Genomic DNA, 19,434 nt, shown 5'->3' on the forward strand with positions numbered 1-19,434 from the left:
CAGTTACATTAATAACACATAACTGCTCTTACCAAGAGGACGATCATTTGCAAATAATGAACAGGAATGAAAACACAAAGGTTTAGTTTGCACAGAGAATTTGGGCCGACAAAAGTCGGTTGTAGCACTTTAAAATTCATATCTTTGGAATTTTGTCTATTGTGTGACTTAAATGTCATACAATCACTTCTACAAAGTGAGATGCTGCTAAGGAGTGGCCTTTCTGTATTTTCCCCTGTCAATTTCTTATTGCCTTTGAATGCCGAACCCATCAACCACACTTAAATGACTTGCAGATAGTGTCTGGTTTTACAGAGCTTTTAAAAATCTTGTTTTTTCATACACTGCATCTTTTGTACAAGACAGTTAAAGCTTACCTCACTTGTGTCTCTGGGGCCCTTTAAATACTTTATCTCACTGTACTTTGCTTGTAACACTTTTTTTTTTGTGTCAGCTGTCTCAATGTACTTAAATTTGTATCTTTTTACGGTAAGGTTGTCAGATCCACGTCTTTTACTTGCTTGGTTTCTACACCTTATTGTTTTGTTTACCAGTCTTATCTGAGTAGTTTTTCAGTGTTTCCTAGCACTTACAGTATGATGGGTTAATTGTATTTCTACCCAGCTGTATTGTAAATGAGACCTCCACCTCAGTGCATTCCCGAGGCTAAAAAGAGGTTTTCACAGTTGCCAGTAAATCAGTCAGGGACCTCCCTATGCGATACTGTGGTCAGAAAATGCCTTATGGGACCATCCAGCATCCATTTCTGTTCAATTTCTACAGCTCAGATTGCCAGCATAACTAAATAATGCCACCTGCATGAGTTCACCAGTGACTTCGGAGTGCATAAAAGATGGGAGGTACTCTTTCTTAAGTGAACTTGTTAATAATGTTGTATCCTAATATAAAAGCGCTTTAATCGACAAATGTAGAAATTACCAGTGGGGTGATGTTTGAATTAAGAGTGCTGCAAAGCATAAAAAAACATGAGTTAGGAAAATGGAAATCCCTTTGATTTACACTTGAACAACTGACTGTATTGCCGAAATAGAAGTGTGGAGGATGAACAGACTCGCATTTTAATGCGTAAGAAACAAGTACTCTATGTGACTGTTTGTGGTTGCATTGGCGCAGTGTTGAGGAAGCAGGATCAGTGCCAGAGACGCCAACAGGCTCACTGGACTAATGGCCAAATACATCAGGCCTGATCTTGAAGCCTCGGAGTCAGAGAGAGACATGAAAATGCTAAAGAAAGGGCTGTGTATTGTCCAAACTCCACTTCAATACCTCAAAGACAAAGCTCTGCCTCCGTAGGGAAAGTTAAAGGGTTTCTTCAAGCCAATTATAAGGCGGTGGGAAATTAAATGGCTGATTTTCGTGTCCCTGAAATACGAGGCAGTGCCACACTAGGAGGTAACAACATGTTAGATGTCACAACTTGGAGTTAAAGAAAGATGGAAGGCCCTCGAAAATCACTGTGGCCCAACACTCGCTTTGTTGAAGTCCAAATGAATGGTCATTTTCACCAACATATTGTGTATTTTTTGTTGGAAAACTGACAGTTGTCTTGAGGCAAAACATAAACAATTCATAATTTAATACATGGAACTTACCTAACACTAGCGTTATACTCTATGCTATTTATTTGAAATTTTACAGTTGAAAAATTTTGCATACAGCATTTATAGCCTTAAGATGCATTTTACACTGCTATTTTATAATACATGAGAACAGAATCCTGATAGTGCATTGGAAATGTCATGGTAATTGTGTTGAAAACAAAAATGATTAGAAACGGCAAAATACCCATTGACATCGTTTATGAGTTATTTGCCATTTAACTGCATGCCTCAGAGGTTTTGTGCATGTAAGCAGCCCATACTCACCCAGAGGTAGCCTTGAGGTAAGGAGGTGCTCGCTGCAGAGAATCCCAACAATGCACAATGAACAGGGTTGTGGAGAGCTGATTCAAGCTACAGGAGACAAAATCAATAGTGATTGATTATACATCATGGATCAAAGGTGTAACCTATTTTTACAGTTTTGATTTAGTCTCAAGAAACATTGTTTGATAACAAAGTACCCCTGGCACCTTTTACTTAGATACATCAAATCCGACTTCTTACAAATTACTTTTTTGTTTTGTTTTGTTTTGTTTTTTCTTCACACAGATGCTTTTGTACTACATTGAGAATACATTGTTCAAATTCAGGTTAATATTTGACGTATCATGATACTAAATCTTGATGAAAACAGTCCAAATGTGTGGAGATAGAGGAATTTGGGTCAGGGTTTTCCTTGTTTTAATGCTTTCAGCCCTTGGAAATTTGGACAGAAAGCAGAATGACAGCAAATATAGAATGTAAATCAAGCCTATAAACCTAGAGGTGAGTCAGTGACACAGACTCCTATCTTTTTTTGGGCTTTATATTTGTACACCTCTATTTCAGTCTTCCACAAGGGAACCGGTTTTTTTGAATGCCAAAGGTGTGTATGTCTGCCTGGTTTGCCCACGAAACCTCCTTCCTATAATCAACACACTTACTTCAAAGCAATGAATAAATGTACTCAATGGATAAGGTGTGTTGTTTTGCTAATTAAAAACAATATATAATCCTGCAGGAAACTGATAGTGGATCCGCTGCATATTTGTGTGTGCACAAACACCCATGGAGTAACTGACCGCAGTATATTTACTTGATTCTCGGCCAGCCGGAGAAAAGATGATTGTGGCTGCACCAGAAAGCGTCTGCCACTGCAGGAAATGCATTTCTTCCTCATGTATCAGTAACCTAATTCTTTCAATCACTTCCTCGAGCTTATGACCACAGGTGAGCATTGAGCATAAATCAGGTGATAATGCCTAGTTCATGCTGCACAATTTTAGCCAGGATTTTCCACTTACCAAAGGATTTTGAAGCTTGCAGACAAAAGCTTCGGATCAGAGGCAACTCAGTGCCTGTAAATCAGTCTGCAGCTGTGAACTGTTCAAAGACATGAGCCGAGCAGTTGGCTGATTTATCACTGATTCTTTCCTGATACCAAGCAGGATAAATAACTAGATCTCTCATGGACAAGCTCGAGTTGTGACAAATAATGACATAGCATGGCAAAAACTGAGGGAGTGCGAGTCAAAAACCAGAGAACATGTTTTTGTAGTTCATATTTGTAATTTTGGAGTGACAGGACACTAACTATAATGACCTTTGGAAACAGGAAATAAAGGGAAGGACCTTGGGAATTGAGATATTCTGTTGCTGCTATGTTTAAACTGCTACGGCTTAAAGATTCCTATTTCAGAATTCAGCAAATTGTCCAGGCTGTAAATTCAGAACTCTGACAGTGGTGTGGTCTAGAGTGAGACACACTGCTTGATATTCATTTGAAATATTACCGATCTAATGCGGCTTGAATGCTAGGTTAATCTTTATATTTTTTTAAAGTTTTATAAAAAATAAATCTATGCATATTTACCAATATGCATGAATAATATATTGGTAAATATGGATATGCTTTTTTACTGTGTTATTATTTGCTTTTTAAGACCAATAATTTCAATGTTACAAAATTTAAAGAGTACAGAAGTACCTATAAGTCATTTGAAAGAACATTGAATATTGCTTTATACATGGGGCGTTTGGCCCGGAAAATTATTTTACATTTCCTATTCACTTTCACGCATATGATGGGTATAATAGAGTTGGTGCATATTTTGACCAAATTAATGGTTACAGGAATTTTAAAAACCTAATAGAATAAAAGTAATTCTACATTTAATATGATTGTCTGGATCATATTGTCTGGATCATATTATGCTCTGGGCATGCAAACCTAATCAGTAATCTGGCAAAGTAGAAAAACAAAGCAAAACAAAAGACAACATTCTAACACACATGACAAAGTGAAAAGGCTGAAAATCTGTAATTTAGACTCCCGACAGTGAAAAGTACTCCTCTAATTATCAATCTGCCTGGTGGGGAGTTCAGATAATTTTGGAGTATGAATGCTGAGCACTTGGGTCTTCTGCTTTTGGGTGAATTGAAGGGGTGAGAGTGGGTGACATCAGGCTTGCAGATGTGGAGGGGGGAGCGGGGAGAAGGTCGGCGATGAGTGTGGCATGTCTTTAACTGTCATGCTCCATGGTGGCAAGCATCAATCACAGGTAATTTATAGTCTCCCTCTGCTGGGAACCTCCCTCTTCACTCTTCTGTCAGGAGAATTTGTAAACAACAAACAAAAAATGGCAGTGGTTCTGCATCGCACTACCGGTGCCATTTCTCTTTGCCGCTCATGTATGCTACCACATATTTGCATTCACTTTCATTGCAGAGATCTATTGTGAGCCTGCACTCTAACAAGTTCTTGAAGTGACTTCTCTTTTTTTATAAAGCTAATTTTCCAACATAAGTTTATGGTATCTAGAATAGGTATATGGAACCCCTGTGGCGAACCCAGGAAAAAGGGAAAGAGGCGGAGACCTATCGGGGCTGGAGGACAACATCGGATGTTGGCAGTTGAGAGACGGTGGATTTGGATTTTTACCACCAATCAGGGAAACCCAAGCATGTTAGGATTTCATCAAAGGCGTAACTATGCACTCCATATTCTGTGAAGGATGGTTGTTCGATATGAAGGAACAAAAAAAGTGTCTTAATGAATCAAAGGAACTCTACCATTGGCAATTACTTCATAATGCACAATTAGGCCTTCAATAAAATGAGCTGACGTATGAAGAAGAAGAGAACATGAAGGTACAACACCCTAAAAAACATAATGAAAACTACTGCAAAAGGCAACGTTTTGGAGGACATAACTTATACATCTTGAAGTGCTTGAAGCAGCCAGACTGAAGGTAAATTTTGTTCCCATTTAATAGCAGACAAAGCCTATAATCAGTTCAGAAAAGTGCTGGTCCTATTATCGAACTACTTTAAACAGCCAATACAAAAAAACTGGCTGAGGAAAACAACAAAAGCTAGCATGATCATTTCCGCCTGTGAATCAGCAAATTATATTGACAGGCACATCGGAAATGTGGCTCTTCAGCATCGGCCATATCAGTGGTGATCCCAGCACTAATCAGGCATCAGTGATGCACCATTTAAAGATCAATGTGAGCCAAGCTTTCTCAAAGTCAATTGTCAGTCTCGTTTATAGAAGTGTGTATGTGACTGTGTGTGTGTGTGTGTGTGTGTGTGTGTGCCTGTGCGTGCATGTGCGTGCGCGTCTGCAGCGCTGCGGGTGTGAAGCTGAGAAGCCGAAGCAATTCCCAGGTGTGAGGGCAAGATGAGAGAGGAAGGTTAGCCCGTGAGCTGCTTGAGGGAGGTTTGATGGAGGACTTCGGGGAGCTTGGGGAGGAAAAGGGGAGGAAACAGGCAGGTGAGCTAATTAAAGTGAGATTTGTTGATGTGATGAGAGGGCAGCCTCCCAGCTGCTGTTTACCAATGACCCAATGGTCGGCAGAGTGTCCACTGAACCCCATACCCCAAGAGGGCGCTACTCCGTATGTTTCTTCCTGGTTGCAAAGGTTAGCTGAGAAAGCCTCTTTGCTGTTTAGGGATGATAAATATCAGATCTGTACTCTTCAAGTTAAAACAAAAAGAATAAATGGTGACAGCCTTTGAAATGAACAGTTCTGCTGAGTTATCATTAAATTTCTACATCAACAAAAGCAATTGTTGCTGGTCTTATTGGCATCCTTTTGGTATTCTCAAAATAACCAAGTTTAGACCAACCTGCTCAATGAACATGATGTTATTTTCACTCAACTATTAATTTACTATTATTCTTTTTTGTTCTTACATTGATAGCTTTGTATATTTTTTGTTGAACTGTTATATGATATGTTTTACTTATTCAAAAAGGTCTTCAAACTCGGATATCCACCTATTTAAAAGTAATCATAACAATTTAAAATGTAATCAAATTTTGCTTTATATCCTGTGAATAGATGAGTGTTATAAAGCAGAATCCTTATATAAGCAAATGTTTTGAGAACTTACCAAACATCACATTTTCTCTCCAAAAGTCCTTGGTTTCTTTTGAAAGAGAGTTGAATGGAACATTACAGTGTGTAAGCTCCCATGGAAACACAGAATTATTCAGAAGGACATAAATGAGTGCCGATACAACTCATTGAAATGTATAGCCAGTTTAAAATCTAATACCATATATTATCACTGGTCACAGAGAGATGCTGTATATTATACTCAGAGAAAGAAAGTATTTTTTTTTTCTTTCTTTTTTTTGTCTTTCGTTCATGGTCACAGCGCCTTTCCTCAATTCCACATATCAACAATCTTTTACACGCACTAACAAGCACTAATAGAAAACTTCCACTGTTTATTAAGTTGTAATTGACTGTGCTGGTACACTCCCCCGCTGCCTACGGCTACAGGCAGGACAGCAGTAGAGTGAATCACCAGTCAACCTGAAATTGCCTGCATCCAGAGAACCGCTACAGTTAATGTACACTAACCAAACCACTAAATTGAAAGATTTTGCAAAGTTGTTGCTCCAGTTATCAACAGCCAGGGACTAATGGAGAATGGCATATCTTTATGACTAAAATATAAGATGGATCTGAATCATTACTTCAAGTTATGTAGGATTTTGTTATACTGTATAACTCTAATCTACTATCAGACCAACTGATCATCAGGCAAATTCCAGATGGGCCCAGGTTATTGGGCTGACACTACTATTGCCAGCAATATTGAAAGCCATTGTAGCTTTAAAATTATAAGACAAATAATGATAATAAAAAAAATAAAAAGCAAAGATTTCCAATGTAGGGAGATGGTTTACATGCGGGTAACTTTTCATTTATAGGAAATAATGATCCCAATATTCCATCCATCCCTTATTTAGCACTTATCCTACATTCAGGATTGCAGGGGAGGCTGGAGCCTATCCCAGCTGTACATTGTGGGCCGTGCACCAGTCAATTCCAGGGACAAGTGTCGGGGCAAACAATGACTCACTCTCTCATTCATACATCTGGGAATTTTTCCAATTTTTCCAATTAACCTTTTGCATTTTTGTGAATTTTTGGAGGAAACCTGAGAACCTGGGGGAAACCAAGCCCAACCTTAACAACTAAAAAAAATGTGCCTTCATTGCCTCAGTGAGTTTCCCTGGGCAACCCAGAATCAACCCAAATATCTGTTATATATCTCAGTTTATTAATTTCATTTCAAAATCACTAAATTGTCAGAACACATCATGCACATCATGATATACAAAGACTTTACAGAATAATAAAAAGAAGCTCCTTTAATACTAAAAATGTGCACACACACAAAAAAAAAGAAAATATAATGGCGAAAATTACCTGAAAATTGCCCCGAAAGCTGCAGTGAAAGGCAGTCAGACTCTGCCAATCAAAAGATAAGGAAAAATCCCAAAATGATCTTGGAAAAATAAGATCCTGAAAAAACGACCCAAGACAGCCTGACTGAATTCGAAGGCAAACTGAACAATACACCTCTGACAGTAACAAGTATTTTGACAGAGGCATTAAGATCTAACTAAAGTCTTCCTCTGTTTGCTATACAATCTAGCTGGTTATGCTATTTTATTTATTTGTCAGAGCATGTCAAATATCAAGGCAACAAGCAGCAGAGAATTCTTCATTGCATGTACTTAAACTGTAAAGCCAGTGTACAGAGGTACTGGTGTATTTACTGCACTGTTGGTTTTGAGCGGAATCTTACTTAATATTCTGTTGGTGTAATTGGGTGTGTGTGGGCTGTAATTATTGTTGGGGTACATGCATTTTGTTATTGTGCACTTGACTGCAAGTTAGTGAGCATACCTACCGTACACTCATTTTGAGCTATTGGGAGCGTTTCTCTGTGTGCATTTCTCTCTCTCCCCTTCCGTGTGTGTGTGTGTGTGTGTGTGTGTGTGTGTGTGTGTGTGTGTGTGTGTGTGTGTGTGTTGTGTGTGAGTGCAGACTCATTAGACTTGATACAAATGTATTCTGTGCATTTTTGCCTATAGATCAATAGTCAAGGAATTAAGGCTGTCACATTTCTAGCTGCAACATCCTCATAAAGGACAGCCAGATTGTAGATGAGCTCAACTGACATTGGGAACATGTCTGCTATTTCTGTTTTTTTTTTATGTCTAATTATTCGAGTTTACACAAATTTAAGCCACAGTTCCTCACTCCTGGATTAAAGGGACTCTATTTATAAAGTGCTTTACTGATCTGACGGCCGCTTAGAGGATTTTACGACACATTAACCCATTATTGTTGGCGGTGGGGACATCAAGACTAATCAGGGGGTTAAGAGGATTGTTCAAAAGCACTTTTGTAAGGAATCTTGAATCTGGAACATCCTAATTAAAATCTCTATGTCCTGAGTCAAAGTTACTTCAATATGGCCTGATACCACAAGAAATGTATCGGTAAAAAATAAAACAACAAAGCAGATCCAGCGTTTTGTAAAATCAAATACATAATTTTTACTACGGTGAAACTGCACATATTTTGTCACATACCAGCTCTTCGCCAAACAATTTACCAATTGATGTCTCTTCAAACCAACATAATACAACAATGAGGAAAAACAAATCATTCATGCTTGGTCTTTGAAGGATAATTTATTGACCAAGAATAATAGGCGGGTAAGTAATTTGTGACGCTCCTGAAGACAAAGCATTGAATTAAGGGGTTGTGATGTAAAGGACTGAGCATGTGCTGACAAAGAAATAAGCAATATTTTCTCAGAAAGTCATTCGAGTTATCGACTCAGAAAGTAATTAAATTTAATTATTTACAAAAATATTTTTTGTCAAATGTGTTCTGAATTCACATCTAAAGATAGTTTATAGATAAAATTAAAAAGGAGTAAGAAGTTTGGAAACTTTTGCAAGAAAACTGGTGATGACCTTTCCATGTTACAATCACATGTCAGAGGACAACAGAAACTCAGTTGTGACACTGACAAGCAGTAAAGAGCCATTACATGTGTTCTTTTCCACACATTTTATTCATTGGGATGTACATTCACCTTTGTTTTTTTCCACTTATAAACTTACCCGGATCCCTATTGGGATTTGGATCAGCAGAACATTCGAAAGTAGCTTTAAAACTTTGCCAAATATTTTCGAAACACCATACAGAAATGTTGGTCTCGGGCTATTACAGTACTGATAATGGCTGAGACTGCTCTGGGATTTCCCATAATGCATTGAATCCTTTTGTTCTCTAAAGACTCACAACAGTCATTAATCCAATTATTTCTTATTTTAATCTCTCCATCTCCAACTGCTCACAATGTGCCTCTATCATGATCAACAACCCTGGTAATGTATTAGTTTAAATGGTTTTAGTTAAAGACGAATCGTTATGCAAAAGTAAAACCGATTCCGATGATAATTCCTTCATTTTGTATACTTTTTTCTTGTACTGGCACACCTGTTTTTCAGAACTGCAGTTTCCTTCACGCATGAACTTGTTTAAACATTCATATGGCTGAATGTGCTGGGGTTGAAAGATCAGTTACTTTTGTCAAAAAAATCTGGCACAGTCTGACAACTTTAAAAAAGGGCAGCAAGAAAACACTATAAAGTTTTTCCTCATCACTGTCACCAAGTCCTTGCTCACAGGAGAGTTGCCGGATATCTCTAAATTTATAGCATGATCTGGTTTGAAAGTACCAGCGAGCACTCTTTTGTAACTACCAGTAATAAAAAACAATAGTCAGTAGTTTTGATATTAACAACATACACAAACTGAGGATACGTAGCTACACTGTCTGTACACTGTAACACCAAACTGGTTTGCTCATTATTTTTCTTTCTCTCTAATGAACCTAATGCAAAAGGACAACAGGATCAAGGTTGTAACTAGATGTTTGTGTTATGATTTCATGAGAGAGGTGTCACGCCATGATTTAAATTCCACTGGCATCTCTGAATAAAGATCAAAGGGTCACCCACCTGGCGTGCTCGCAGCCCTGCGTTATACTCAGAATATTCAAAGTCATTTCAAGATAATAAGATTAAACCATTTGCAAGAGGGGACTGAGGAGCACCGATATTCTCCTCTTCAGGCCCTTTAGAGCTGTTGAAGACTTACAAAAAAAAAAAAAACACATGTGCATCAGCTTAAAAAAAGTTCAGGAGATTTCCCTCAATTTAATTATCACATGTCTGTACAGTAATGATTCTCTGTCTCCTCTGGCTATACCAAAGATCGTATCTGCAATAAGTGGAATGAAGTTAGGAGAGAGATTTTGCATATCGCTGCTCAAAGCCACAGCCTGACATTGGTAGGACATCACAAACTCATATTCATGACGTGACTGAGATTTTCATCCTCATGTCCTTCACAGCCCCAAGCTGAACGACTGCTAGACGCCCAATAAATGTGATGCAAATTCCCTTGGTTGCTATGCACCCTGTCCCTGCATAAACGGGTTCAAAAAAGTGCTACAGGCCAAAACTTCTATCAGAATCGAGGAAGGGTCATGATTGTTTGAATATCTGAATTATCATCAAATGATCTAAAAACTGTATTGCAATATTAACAACAGAAGGAAGGTGCATGCTACAAACAGCTACCAGATGAGATAGCTTTTTGGAAAACTGCGCCGCCAGAGCTTGGAGAGCAAGACTTGCTGTTGAGCAGATCTGCATCAATGAACATTTGGCCTTTTTTTCCCCACTTCTGATTATGACTACACCTTCTCCAGATATAAAAATGAGAGACATCACTATATGAAAAAAAATTAGTATGTGGCTTGAGAAATAATTCAAATCTATTATAGTTTGGTCATGCACATTAGTAGATCAGGGCTGTGGGTTGATTTGTCTCATGCAATTCATCAGCGGACAAACTGAAAGTGTATCCTATATCCTGTACTTTAAAACATATGTATATATGTGGTTGATCTGAGCATATGTGGAATGATACTGGCATGGTTAGAAGGGGAACAACAAGTATCTTCAACAAAACTCAAAGCACATTAACAAGTCACATAGTTCTGTCAATATTTTACCCTGCTTTTGTGCCCAATCCACTCCAAGGATAAACAGGGCTATTGGTGCAAGCACTTTTATTAAAGAGATTGCAGAGGTGGAGTGGGGCCATTTGCTCCCAATTTCAAAGTACAGATGGAAGTGGGTATTGTAAGTGCTGATAGGTTCTGGACCTGTCAGACAAGCTGTGGAGGTGCAGATTGAAGGACATAGGCATCTCTGTGCCATACTGGGTCCAATGTGTGTAAGTTTATTGTGTTGCTGTCATAGCATGTGGGTGACTTAGTTTGGAGGGGGTTAATGAGAAACCTTTGCCATATATTGTGAGGAAATGGCAGGAGTGGTGCACCACCGCTAATTGCAGTCGGTTGCAAACAAGTCCTTCTGATGGGGTCAACTCACATATAAGTCCTAAGACACTTCACTCAACCATAAATTGGAAACACTCAACCACCTTCTGGAACTAAACATGTTTACAAAAAAATGACAGCCATTAAATACCCAGAAGAGCAAAACCACATTTTTTGCGGCTATTTCAACTTGGGCAATGACATCATAGAAATGATGTTATTGTAATCAAATCTTTTTCTAGCAAAATGCACTTTGCAGCATTCACAAAAGAACAACCCTCCAACAGACTTTGGTTTGTCAAATTATTTTAATCATAAAAACATTAAATTCAAAAACAAACATTCATTCCATCGACCCTTCACTATTCCAATGCCATGGATGCAGAATATCTGACATGCAGATAATTATCTAAAAAAAGCTCTATTTACTATCTGTGATTACTATTTTCTGTTTGTTACACTACAGATGATAAAAAGAGGGAGCTTCACTTTTGGTAAGACAAACCATTTCTAAAAAAGAAAAGACACATACTGTAGTACAGGCAGATGGCATTGAGTCCTATGACTGTCCCATATCAAGACATTGCAGATTGGACAAACAGGGAAATTAAAAAAATAGTGTCTTTCTTTGAATCCACTCTCTGCAAAAACTGAAGTTATGTTCATGAACTCCAGGGCAATTGATGTCAAAATGACATTAGCAGTGCAGGAAAAGTATTAACATCATCTGCCTCCTCGTCCAATGAGGTGCAGAAAAACTAACAACCCCTTTGGTTATACAAATGTGTTTATGTCCATGCCAGCACATGAGAGTGGCAAATGTGGCAAGCAGGAGTGTTATAGTCAGACAGCAGCAGATCCTGTGAGGATGTAGGTCACAACCAGCCACATCAGCATTTTCAAGTTTGTATTCAATTTAAGCAATCCTCATCTCAAAGCACAGTCGTTATCCCAGGAGAGGAATTTGTGAGATATATAGACAGATGTTTTTGCCGGGACAGATGCGAGATGTAACTTGGGCAGCCAACAAAGTCATAAGAGCATGAAATTTCCCGGTTAGAGACCTACATAGTAATGTAGTGTTATCAAAGGCTTCCCTCATGTAAAGTCAGTATTAAAGGGTTAAAAGTGCAAATAAGGCAGCCGTTCGTGGAGTGGGGGTATTATGAGAGATGCAATCTATATATCTGGCCTCTAATGATTATAGGCAAGTGAGACAGAATGCAGATTACTATTAGATATTTGCTCAATAATTACATGCAGACAAACAATTACAAAGCACATAAGCAAACTCCAGAAAAACTAAACATGGTTTAATTATACTTTGCAATAACTTATTGTCATGTTCTCTTCTCCTGTCTGTGTGGGTTTCCTTCGGGTTTTCTCCCACAGTTCAAAAACATGCAGCAGGTTAATTGGAAAAAATAGGAAAATTACCCAGATTTGTGAATGAGACAGTGATGGTTGTCTGTCTGTTTATGTGGCCCTGCAATTGACTGGCAACCAGTTCAGAGTGTACCTCGCCTCTCACCCGATTACAGCTAAGATAGGCTCCAGCAACCCCCCGACCCTGAGTAGAATAAGTGATAGATAATGGATAGATGAATGAATGGAATTACTTATTGTGATATAGGCATCCAGAAAATGTTTACAATTATCTAAATTGAAATGAAAAGGCATAGCACCATCACTGAAATTCAAACAATAAGGTATAACACTCCTTCCTGGATTGTTAACTTTTAATTTCTTAAGTTTCTCAAGTGTGCATTAGTCTTCATATTGATCCCGGTTCTTCCCTCGAGTCATTTCAAATTTTTTAGTTAGTACTCGTCTGCATTTCATTTCTTCCAGTTATATTTTGGTCAGTCATTCTCTGCCTTTAAATTGTTTACCAGTCTTTTTTTGTCTTGCTCCTTTGTCAGATTAACTTCTCAAATGCACTTGGTGCTCTGTCTTTATTTTGCTGTATGCCAATTCTGATCAGGTGCCACATCTGGGTTAGACCTACTATGTCTCAGTTTATTTTTTCAGAGAAACTTTTGGTTATATATTCAAAAATTCAATAAAATCCTGACATGCAGCTATCTCATTCCCACACTCAGGTCATGACTACCCACAATATAAAACTTCTTTAATGAAGTCCTCACCAGGTCACACAGACCGATGGGTTGGTGTTGAACAGCCTCCAACTTTACCAAGAAAGCAAGCACACAATAATACTCCAGCATCTTGGTTTTTACATAAATCAATGACCCTTCCACCAGGGGTGGAAAAGAAAGAAAAGAAAAAAAAAATACACTTTTCATTAAACAGCCAATTGTGTGGCCTTGGCTTTCATCATATACCAACAACAAACTTTGTGAACAAGTAGTCCAACTTCCCATCAATAGATGCTACTTATAGTATTCTAAGTGCTGGACTGCCACAGATGCGATACAAAGCGCTACCCTCTCCGGTATCACACCAACATTGATCCATAAATATGTTCCCATTTCTTGTGGGGCTTACATATAATCCACAAATAATTCTAAATTGTCTTCATTGAGTCTGAATTGAACTGCAGAGCAGATGTAGTTATTGAATCTCCATATTTTGTTCCATTCAACTGGGTTTATTGACACATCTGGTATCTGTTCCCTATGGATTTGAGTCATTACAATGCAGACACTGGGAGGATCTGTCAGCAGCAAGTACATGCAAAAAGTTCTTTTATGTATCTTTTTGTAACACAGTGATGTCCATTATGATGAGACCTTGAGACTACCTATTTCTTGTACTTTATCCAACAAATTCTGCCAATGGTAAAAAAACAAAACAAAAAAAAAACACAAAGTATGCTTTATCACTTATCTGACCAACAACATTCACAGCTGAAGATTATTGTTCTTGTAATTTCAGAAATATTTTGAACCGGTACTATTAAAAAGATGATATTGCAAAGAAAGACGGTCTTCCAAGCAACATGATTTTTTTATTTCTATAAATAGTATGGCGCCATCTTCTTTCTAATTTGTCAGTTTCATGATGAAAATGTTGCATGAATTGCAAACTATTTTTGAAAGACAGGCCATGTCAGTTCTACGTTTAAACCAGTAAAAAAATATGTGTAATTCCATGATCCCAATGAGACAATACACGCCTTTATGTTTTCTTTTCAATGTCACATGAAAATGACTTTATCCAGCTTTATGAGGAGGCTCGGAATGATGTCACAATGGTGACAAGGAGATTAGCGTGTGTTCCCAAAACTGTGCTCCCGTACAGACATTCCCAGCGTCTTAAATCAAGCTGGTTTATAACCCCAGGTCACAGGCAGAATTATTCACTGGATAACACACAAAGACACCTGGAACCCCCAACCTTCCTTTCCCTTTTGGCAATAATATTTTTTCAGGACTAATCCTGGTCTTTTTTCCTTCCACAAAATGAAGAAAAATAATATTTATATTATTAAAAACCAAGATTAAGGCATCAAACTGTTGGGATAAGGTTATTCGCTGAGGTATGTTCATCTTCAGAACCTAATCTCATACCTCATGGGAGTAAGGGGAAAATTAACTACCTCCCGATATCATTTTTTACAGAATACAAAAGATACACAGTATGTGGTATTAGCACTTTTAAAATATTGAGGCTCTAATGTAAATCCCCACGCATTGAATCCATTTGTATATCCCAGAAAGTCATTGCTAGGCCTTGGAAAACATACCAAAATATAAATTAACTGGTTTGTGTAATCTAGACTTCATAATAAACATGGCTTCGGACCAGATCAGCTTAATATCATCCTAAATTAAGTTTAAAATGCCAGCCATTATTTCCAGCTCAATGCAACACCTGAAAAGATAACCTTTGTCCCCAATTGGAAAGAAAAGTGAATGCACACACAAGGAAAAAAAAAACAAAATAACAACAAAAAAAACAACAACACATATTTTGAAGATGAAATGCCAATATATCAGATATATATACATATTATATCAGAAGTAACCATTTACACCAACAGGAAGCATGTTGACAGCCAAACCCAGATCAGGTTTATTTCTACATACAGTAGAATTACTGAACATACTGAAACTATGGTGGATAGTGGTTATAAGTCTTTACATCAAACTTTGTCATCCGCCTTTTTCAATTTATGCAGAAGTAAAGGATGGCACGGTTGTCAATCAAAGTCACATGTTTGGCATTTAAGGCTTGGACTTTAAAGACCTGGTATGGGAACTGACTGGTTTAACATGTTTGTTAGAAATGTCATCCTTTTTAAAATGAAATAATACATTTTATGAGTTTCTTTTCTCTCCACAGTTTGGTACAGTAGAGAATGAGGGGATAGAAGGGGAGCTTTCATCCCTTTTCTGTTGAACGGATACGGTTTTGCCGATCCTCTGTTCCACACTGATGTATAACAAGGGAGGAAGAATGTGACCGAATTACCACATTTAGCAGATCTGAGAACTTCAGGATTTCCCTTCTGGGCACATAATTTGTTCGTGCATGCTACTCTGATAAGTACAGAGTGAACAAAACCCTGGGCCAAAGAAGGAGGTTTCTGTGCTGAGGCATTGCTAGAGTGTCTGTAATTCCCTGTAATTAGTATGTTAACTGTCACAGCGATGGATAAAGCCCTTTGCAAATGACCTCCCAGTCAAGTGGTCAGTGTGTCTGCTCATCTAATTACAGGCACTACACTCCCCTGTATTGGCAAGCAGAGTAATAAACAGAAAAGGAAATGCCATCCTTAATAGTTTGCTCGTACTCAAGAATCTCAGCAGGGCAAGTCATATAACTATTTTGCCATTTATTTCCATATTTACATTATTGCTCACGCATGGCTATAAATTATTCTCCGTAGTAAACACTCAATGTGTTTACACATTGGCTCCATTTGCAAAAATGTCCTTGAATTTCACTCACATTTTAAAATCCAAATCCAAATCTGTTTAACTCTCATAGCTCCTGATGTTTATTAAGATTAATTCAAAACTAAGGTATGCAAGACTGTTGAATGAGATGAACAGTATTGATATGCTCAGGTTTGCATAGCCTCTAGGGAATTTGCACTATTTTAATCACCACTATTCATGTCAATAAACACACAGCAGCTACTTTGAGGGGCCCCTGGTAGCAAAACCAGTATTGATCTTATGGCTAGTAAAGAGGAAGTAGTGAAGCCTTTACTGCTGGCAAGCAGGAAATTACCTCTCATAGAACCACAGCTGTAGGGTTTGAATGCTCCGGGGAAGAGAGGAGCAGTGCTGTCAAGTGAATCAGGTGGTAGTAATCTCTGACCTGGTTGTGCACACAATCAAAGAATGTCTTTTTGCTGCAACTATCTGCCGGATCTTCAACTCCAAAATCCTGAAGTGCATCTCAAGGAAAGCCGGAGTAATAGAATCACAAAAAGTTATGCCTTAAGCCTTAACTATCCTTGCTGTGTTTTTTAGTTGTGGTTAGCAGCTGTTGCTGGCTACCCTGGTGGTATCCAGACCAGACTGTCAAGATGACTTAGGTGGTATTTGGGCTTGGTTGGCTCCAGGGGTTTCTTGATCGTACTGACAGAAACTGAATGACCTGCGTTCTGGAAAGCCAGAAAGAATACGAGACCAATTACATGAACCACCTGTAAAAACCTCAAGCAATATGTGTGTTTTTTACAAGAGACAAGACTATCCTAGTTGGACTCAGGCTCTTCATATCCATGGACAGGATGTAAAAGTGCAGATGCGGAGAGAAAGTGTTTGGCTTGGGTATACCAGGATCACAAATTTTTTTGGCAGAAATTGCGGCAATAGTCTGATGTGGCCTAATCAAACTCGCCACATCTCCATAAAGAACAAGGGTGATTCACAGCTGAGTGAAGGACTTGGAATGAAACAGTCCTCTAGGCTGAAACACATTTTTTCACATTTCTGCTTCCTTTGGGATGGGAGTTTGTTTCTACTCCATGTACAGATGTTATGTAGGTGTCTTTTTTCCAACTGTGAGCCTTTCCATTTGTAGTTTGAAACAAAAGAGGAACACTATGAAAAACAAGCTATAGAAAATGTCATCATCTGATTTTTTTTTTTTTAATGCGCATCGATTGAATCTATTCTGTAATTGTAAGGGATACCTCAGCAGCCACCTGTAACTGTGGTGATCTCAATCCATGTATACAGTAGCATTTGCCCACACAAAAATGTACACTTTAATGATTCTTTCATCTTTATTTGTTGTTCAAGAAATCAATGACACTTAATTTATCAAAAAAAGAGCAGCACCCACTGCTTCTTTGGGCTATAGAGTGTCCTTCAACCATACCTGAATTCAATATATTTGAACCCTGAAGCTGTTCAACCCAGTGTAGGCAGGCAGAGAAGTAGAGATCTAGATCTACTAATAAGAATGCCTGCACACCACTGGAATATTACACAAGATGCGGAGACCTGTCACAACTCAAGAGTTTTTCTCTTCATTTGACAGAGTTTGACTTCTGCCATGACCCCGCAGGGAGATCCACTCAGAACTTAAGAGTTAAGTATCTGAAAGCTTGTATGCTGTCACTGTCCCTTGTATATGTGACAAGGACAGGTGTGTTGGAAGTTTGTTTTGTTTTTTCGAAGTAGAGCCATGTTGACCCAGAGGAGACCAAACCACATCTGCTACATGGGCATCAGTTTGAGCCATTTACAGATAAATAAGGTTATGTGAAGGATAGAAAAGGGTCTTCAGTGTTCAGAGATCAATTTAAAATGAGTCATCTTTTGAATAATCCAGTTTCCAATGTATTTAATTATCCTTTCACATTAGAGCATTTAAATAGAAATATCAAGCAAAATTGTGAGTAAATATATTCTATTTTGACTTGGAGCTCCTTTCAACAAATTTGTTAATTATAGTTGATTAGTCATGATTAAAAGTAGTCTAAGCTAATGGAAACTTCTACCTGATTTTCCCGCTTGATATTTATAGCTAATGAAATAAGGTGCTAAAGCAAGGTCTTTAAACATCTGGCAGATGTGGTACAAGCACATTTTTTCTAGTGTCCAGGAGGAAAAAAGCTGTCATAATGTAGTATCATAATATTTGACGATACAAACCATTACAGAATATGGGCCACCACTTGAAAGAAAATAAGATACATACAACACAGCCTACTAAGTATCATTGTTTTACAATTCAGGGAATCACACTCATTTGGTGGAGGGTGGCCTGTCATAGAGAAAGAAGATTTCATCGAAGAGCAGGCACAAGAGAGAAATATTTCTATGTTTTTTTTTTTTGTTTGCTAGCTAGATATGATTGTAGAAGTTGAAAAAGCTGTCACACAGAAGTGTGTGTTTGTGTGTGTGTTGTTGAGAAAAGCTTTGAATCCACAGTTTGGAATCTGTTCTCAACCAAACACAGAGATGAGTGATATTTTCTGCCCTGCAATGCAGGATATGACCTTCAAGAAACACTTGAGCATTGTGTAAGTTGGAAACGATTATATTTACTTAAAAAAATACATCAACAAGGGACTACTGGATTTGAAAAAGGCCACATCTTCATAATACATCTCTTCTTTTTAATTCATATTCCACTAAATAGCATTTCATCTACATCCAAGACACAAATGCCCTTCCATCAGCACCTCTTCCCTTATCTTGCCTTGAAGTAACAATTTTGTTAAATCAATCATTCACTAGACAATACTATAAATAAAGCCAAAAACACAGTGCATTTTCTGCTGCCAGGGGTGCTGCTCAACAAGCTCATTTTCTGTACATACAGCCATTTTTATGTGGCAAGCTGAAAGCACAATCCTTATCTCACCATCAGCCAGAAGATGGATATCACAGCAAGAAAGAGGGACACGCACAACATGCCCCAAAACCACCAAAATAACCACAGACCCCAGTGACCTGGACCTGTGTGATTCAGGTGATAAAAAGAGAAATCATCTGCGTCATGTTTAATGGATTTTCAGGATGAATCACACCACACCCTGAAAAGAAAAGGAAGTCAGATACTAAATAAATAACTGATGATCTGTAATGTAGCGTAATAGGGGCAATATATGAGCAAGTTTTGCGGTTTTCTTTGCTAGACACAGAGGCTAATCCTTGCC

At 38.1% G+C, this 19,434-nt stretch overlaps 1 protein-coding gene across 7 annotated transcripts in view; it reads right to left on the bottom strand.

Moving 5' to 3' along the window:
* Positions 1-19,434, bottom strand: part of arhgef10la (Rho guanine nucleotide exchange factor (GEF) 10-like a) — a 154,621-nt gene that overhangs the window by 34,757 nt on the left and 100,430 nt on the right. For all 7 annotated transcript variants that reach the window (XM_086149999.1, XM_086149994.1, XM_086149998.1 and 4 more), the window contains one exon: positions 1,887-1,973. In XM_086149999.1, the coding sequence (XP_086006125.1) occupies positions 1,887-1,973 (87 nt within the window). The remainder of the gene's footprint in view (positions 1-1,886; positions 1,974-19,434) is intronic.

This window comes from Fistularia commersonii, chromosome 7, assembly GCF_037954325.1.
Source record: "Fistularia commersonii isolate RoL2024-O1a breed Wild chromosome 7, RoL_Fcom_v1.0, whole genome shotgun sequence".
Classification (NCBI taxonomy): domain Eukaryota; kingdom Metazoa; phylum Chordata; class Actinopteri; order Syngnathiformes; family Fistulariidae; genus Fistularia; species Fistularia commersonii.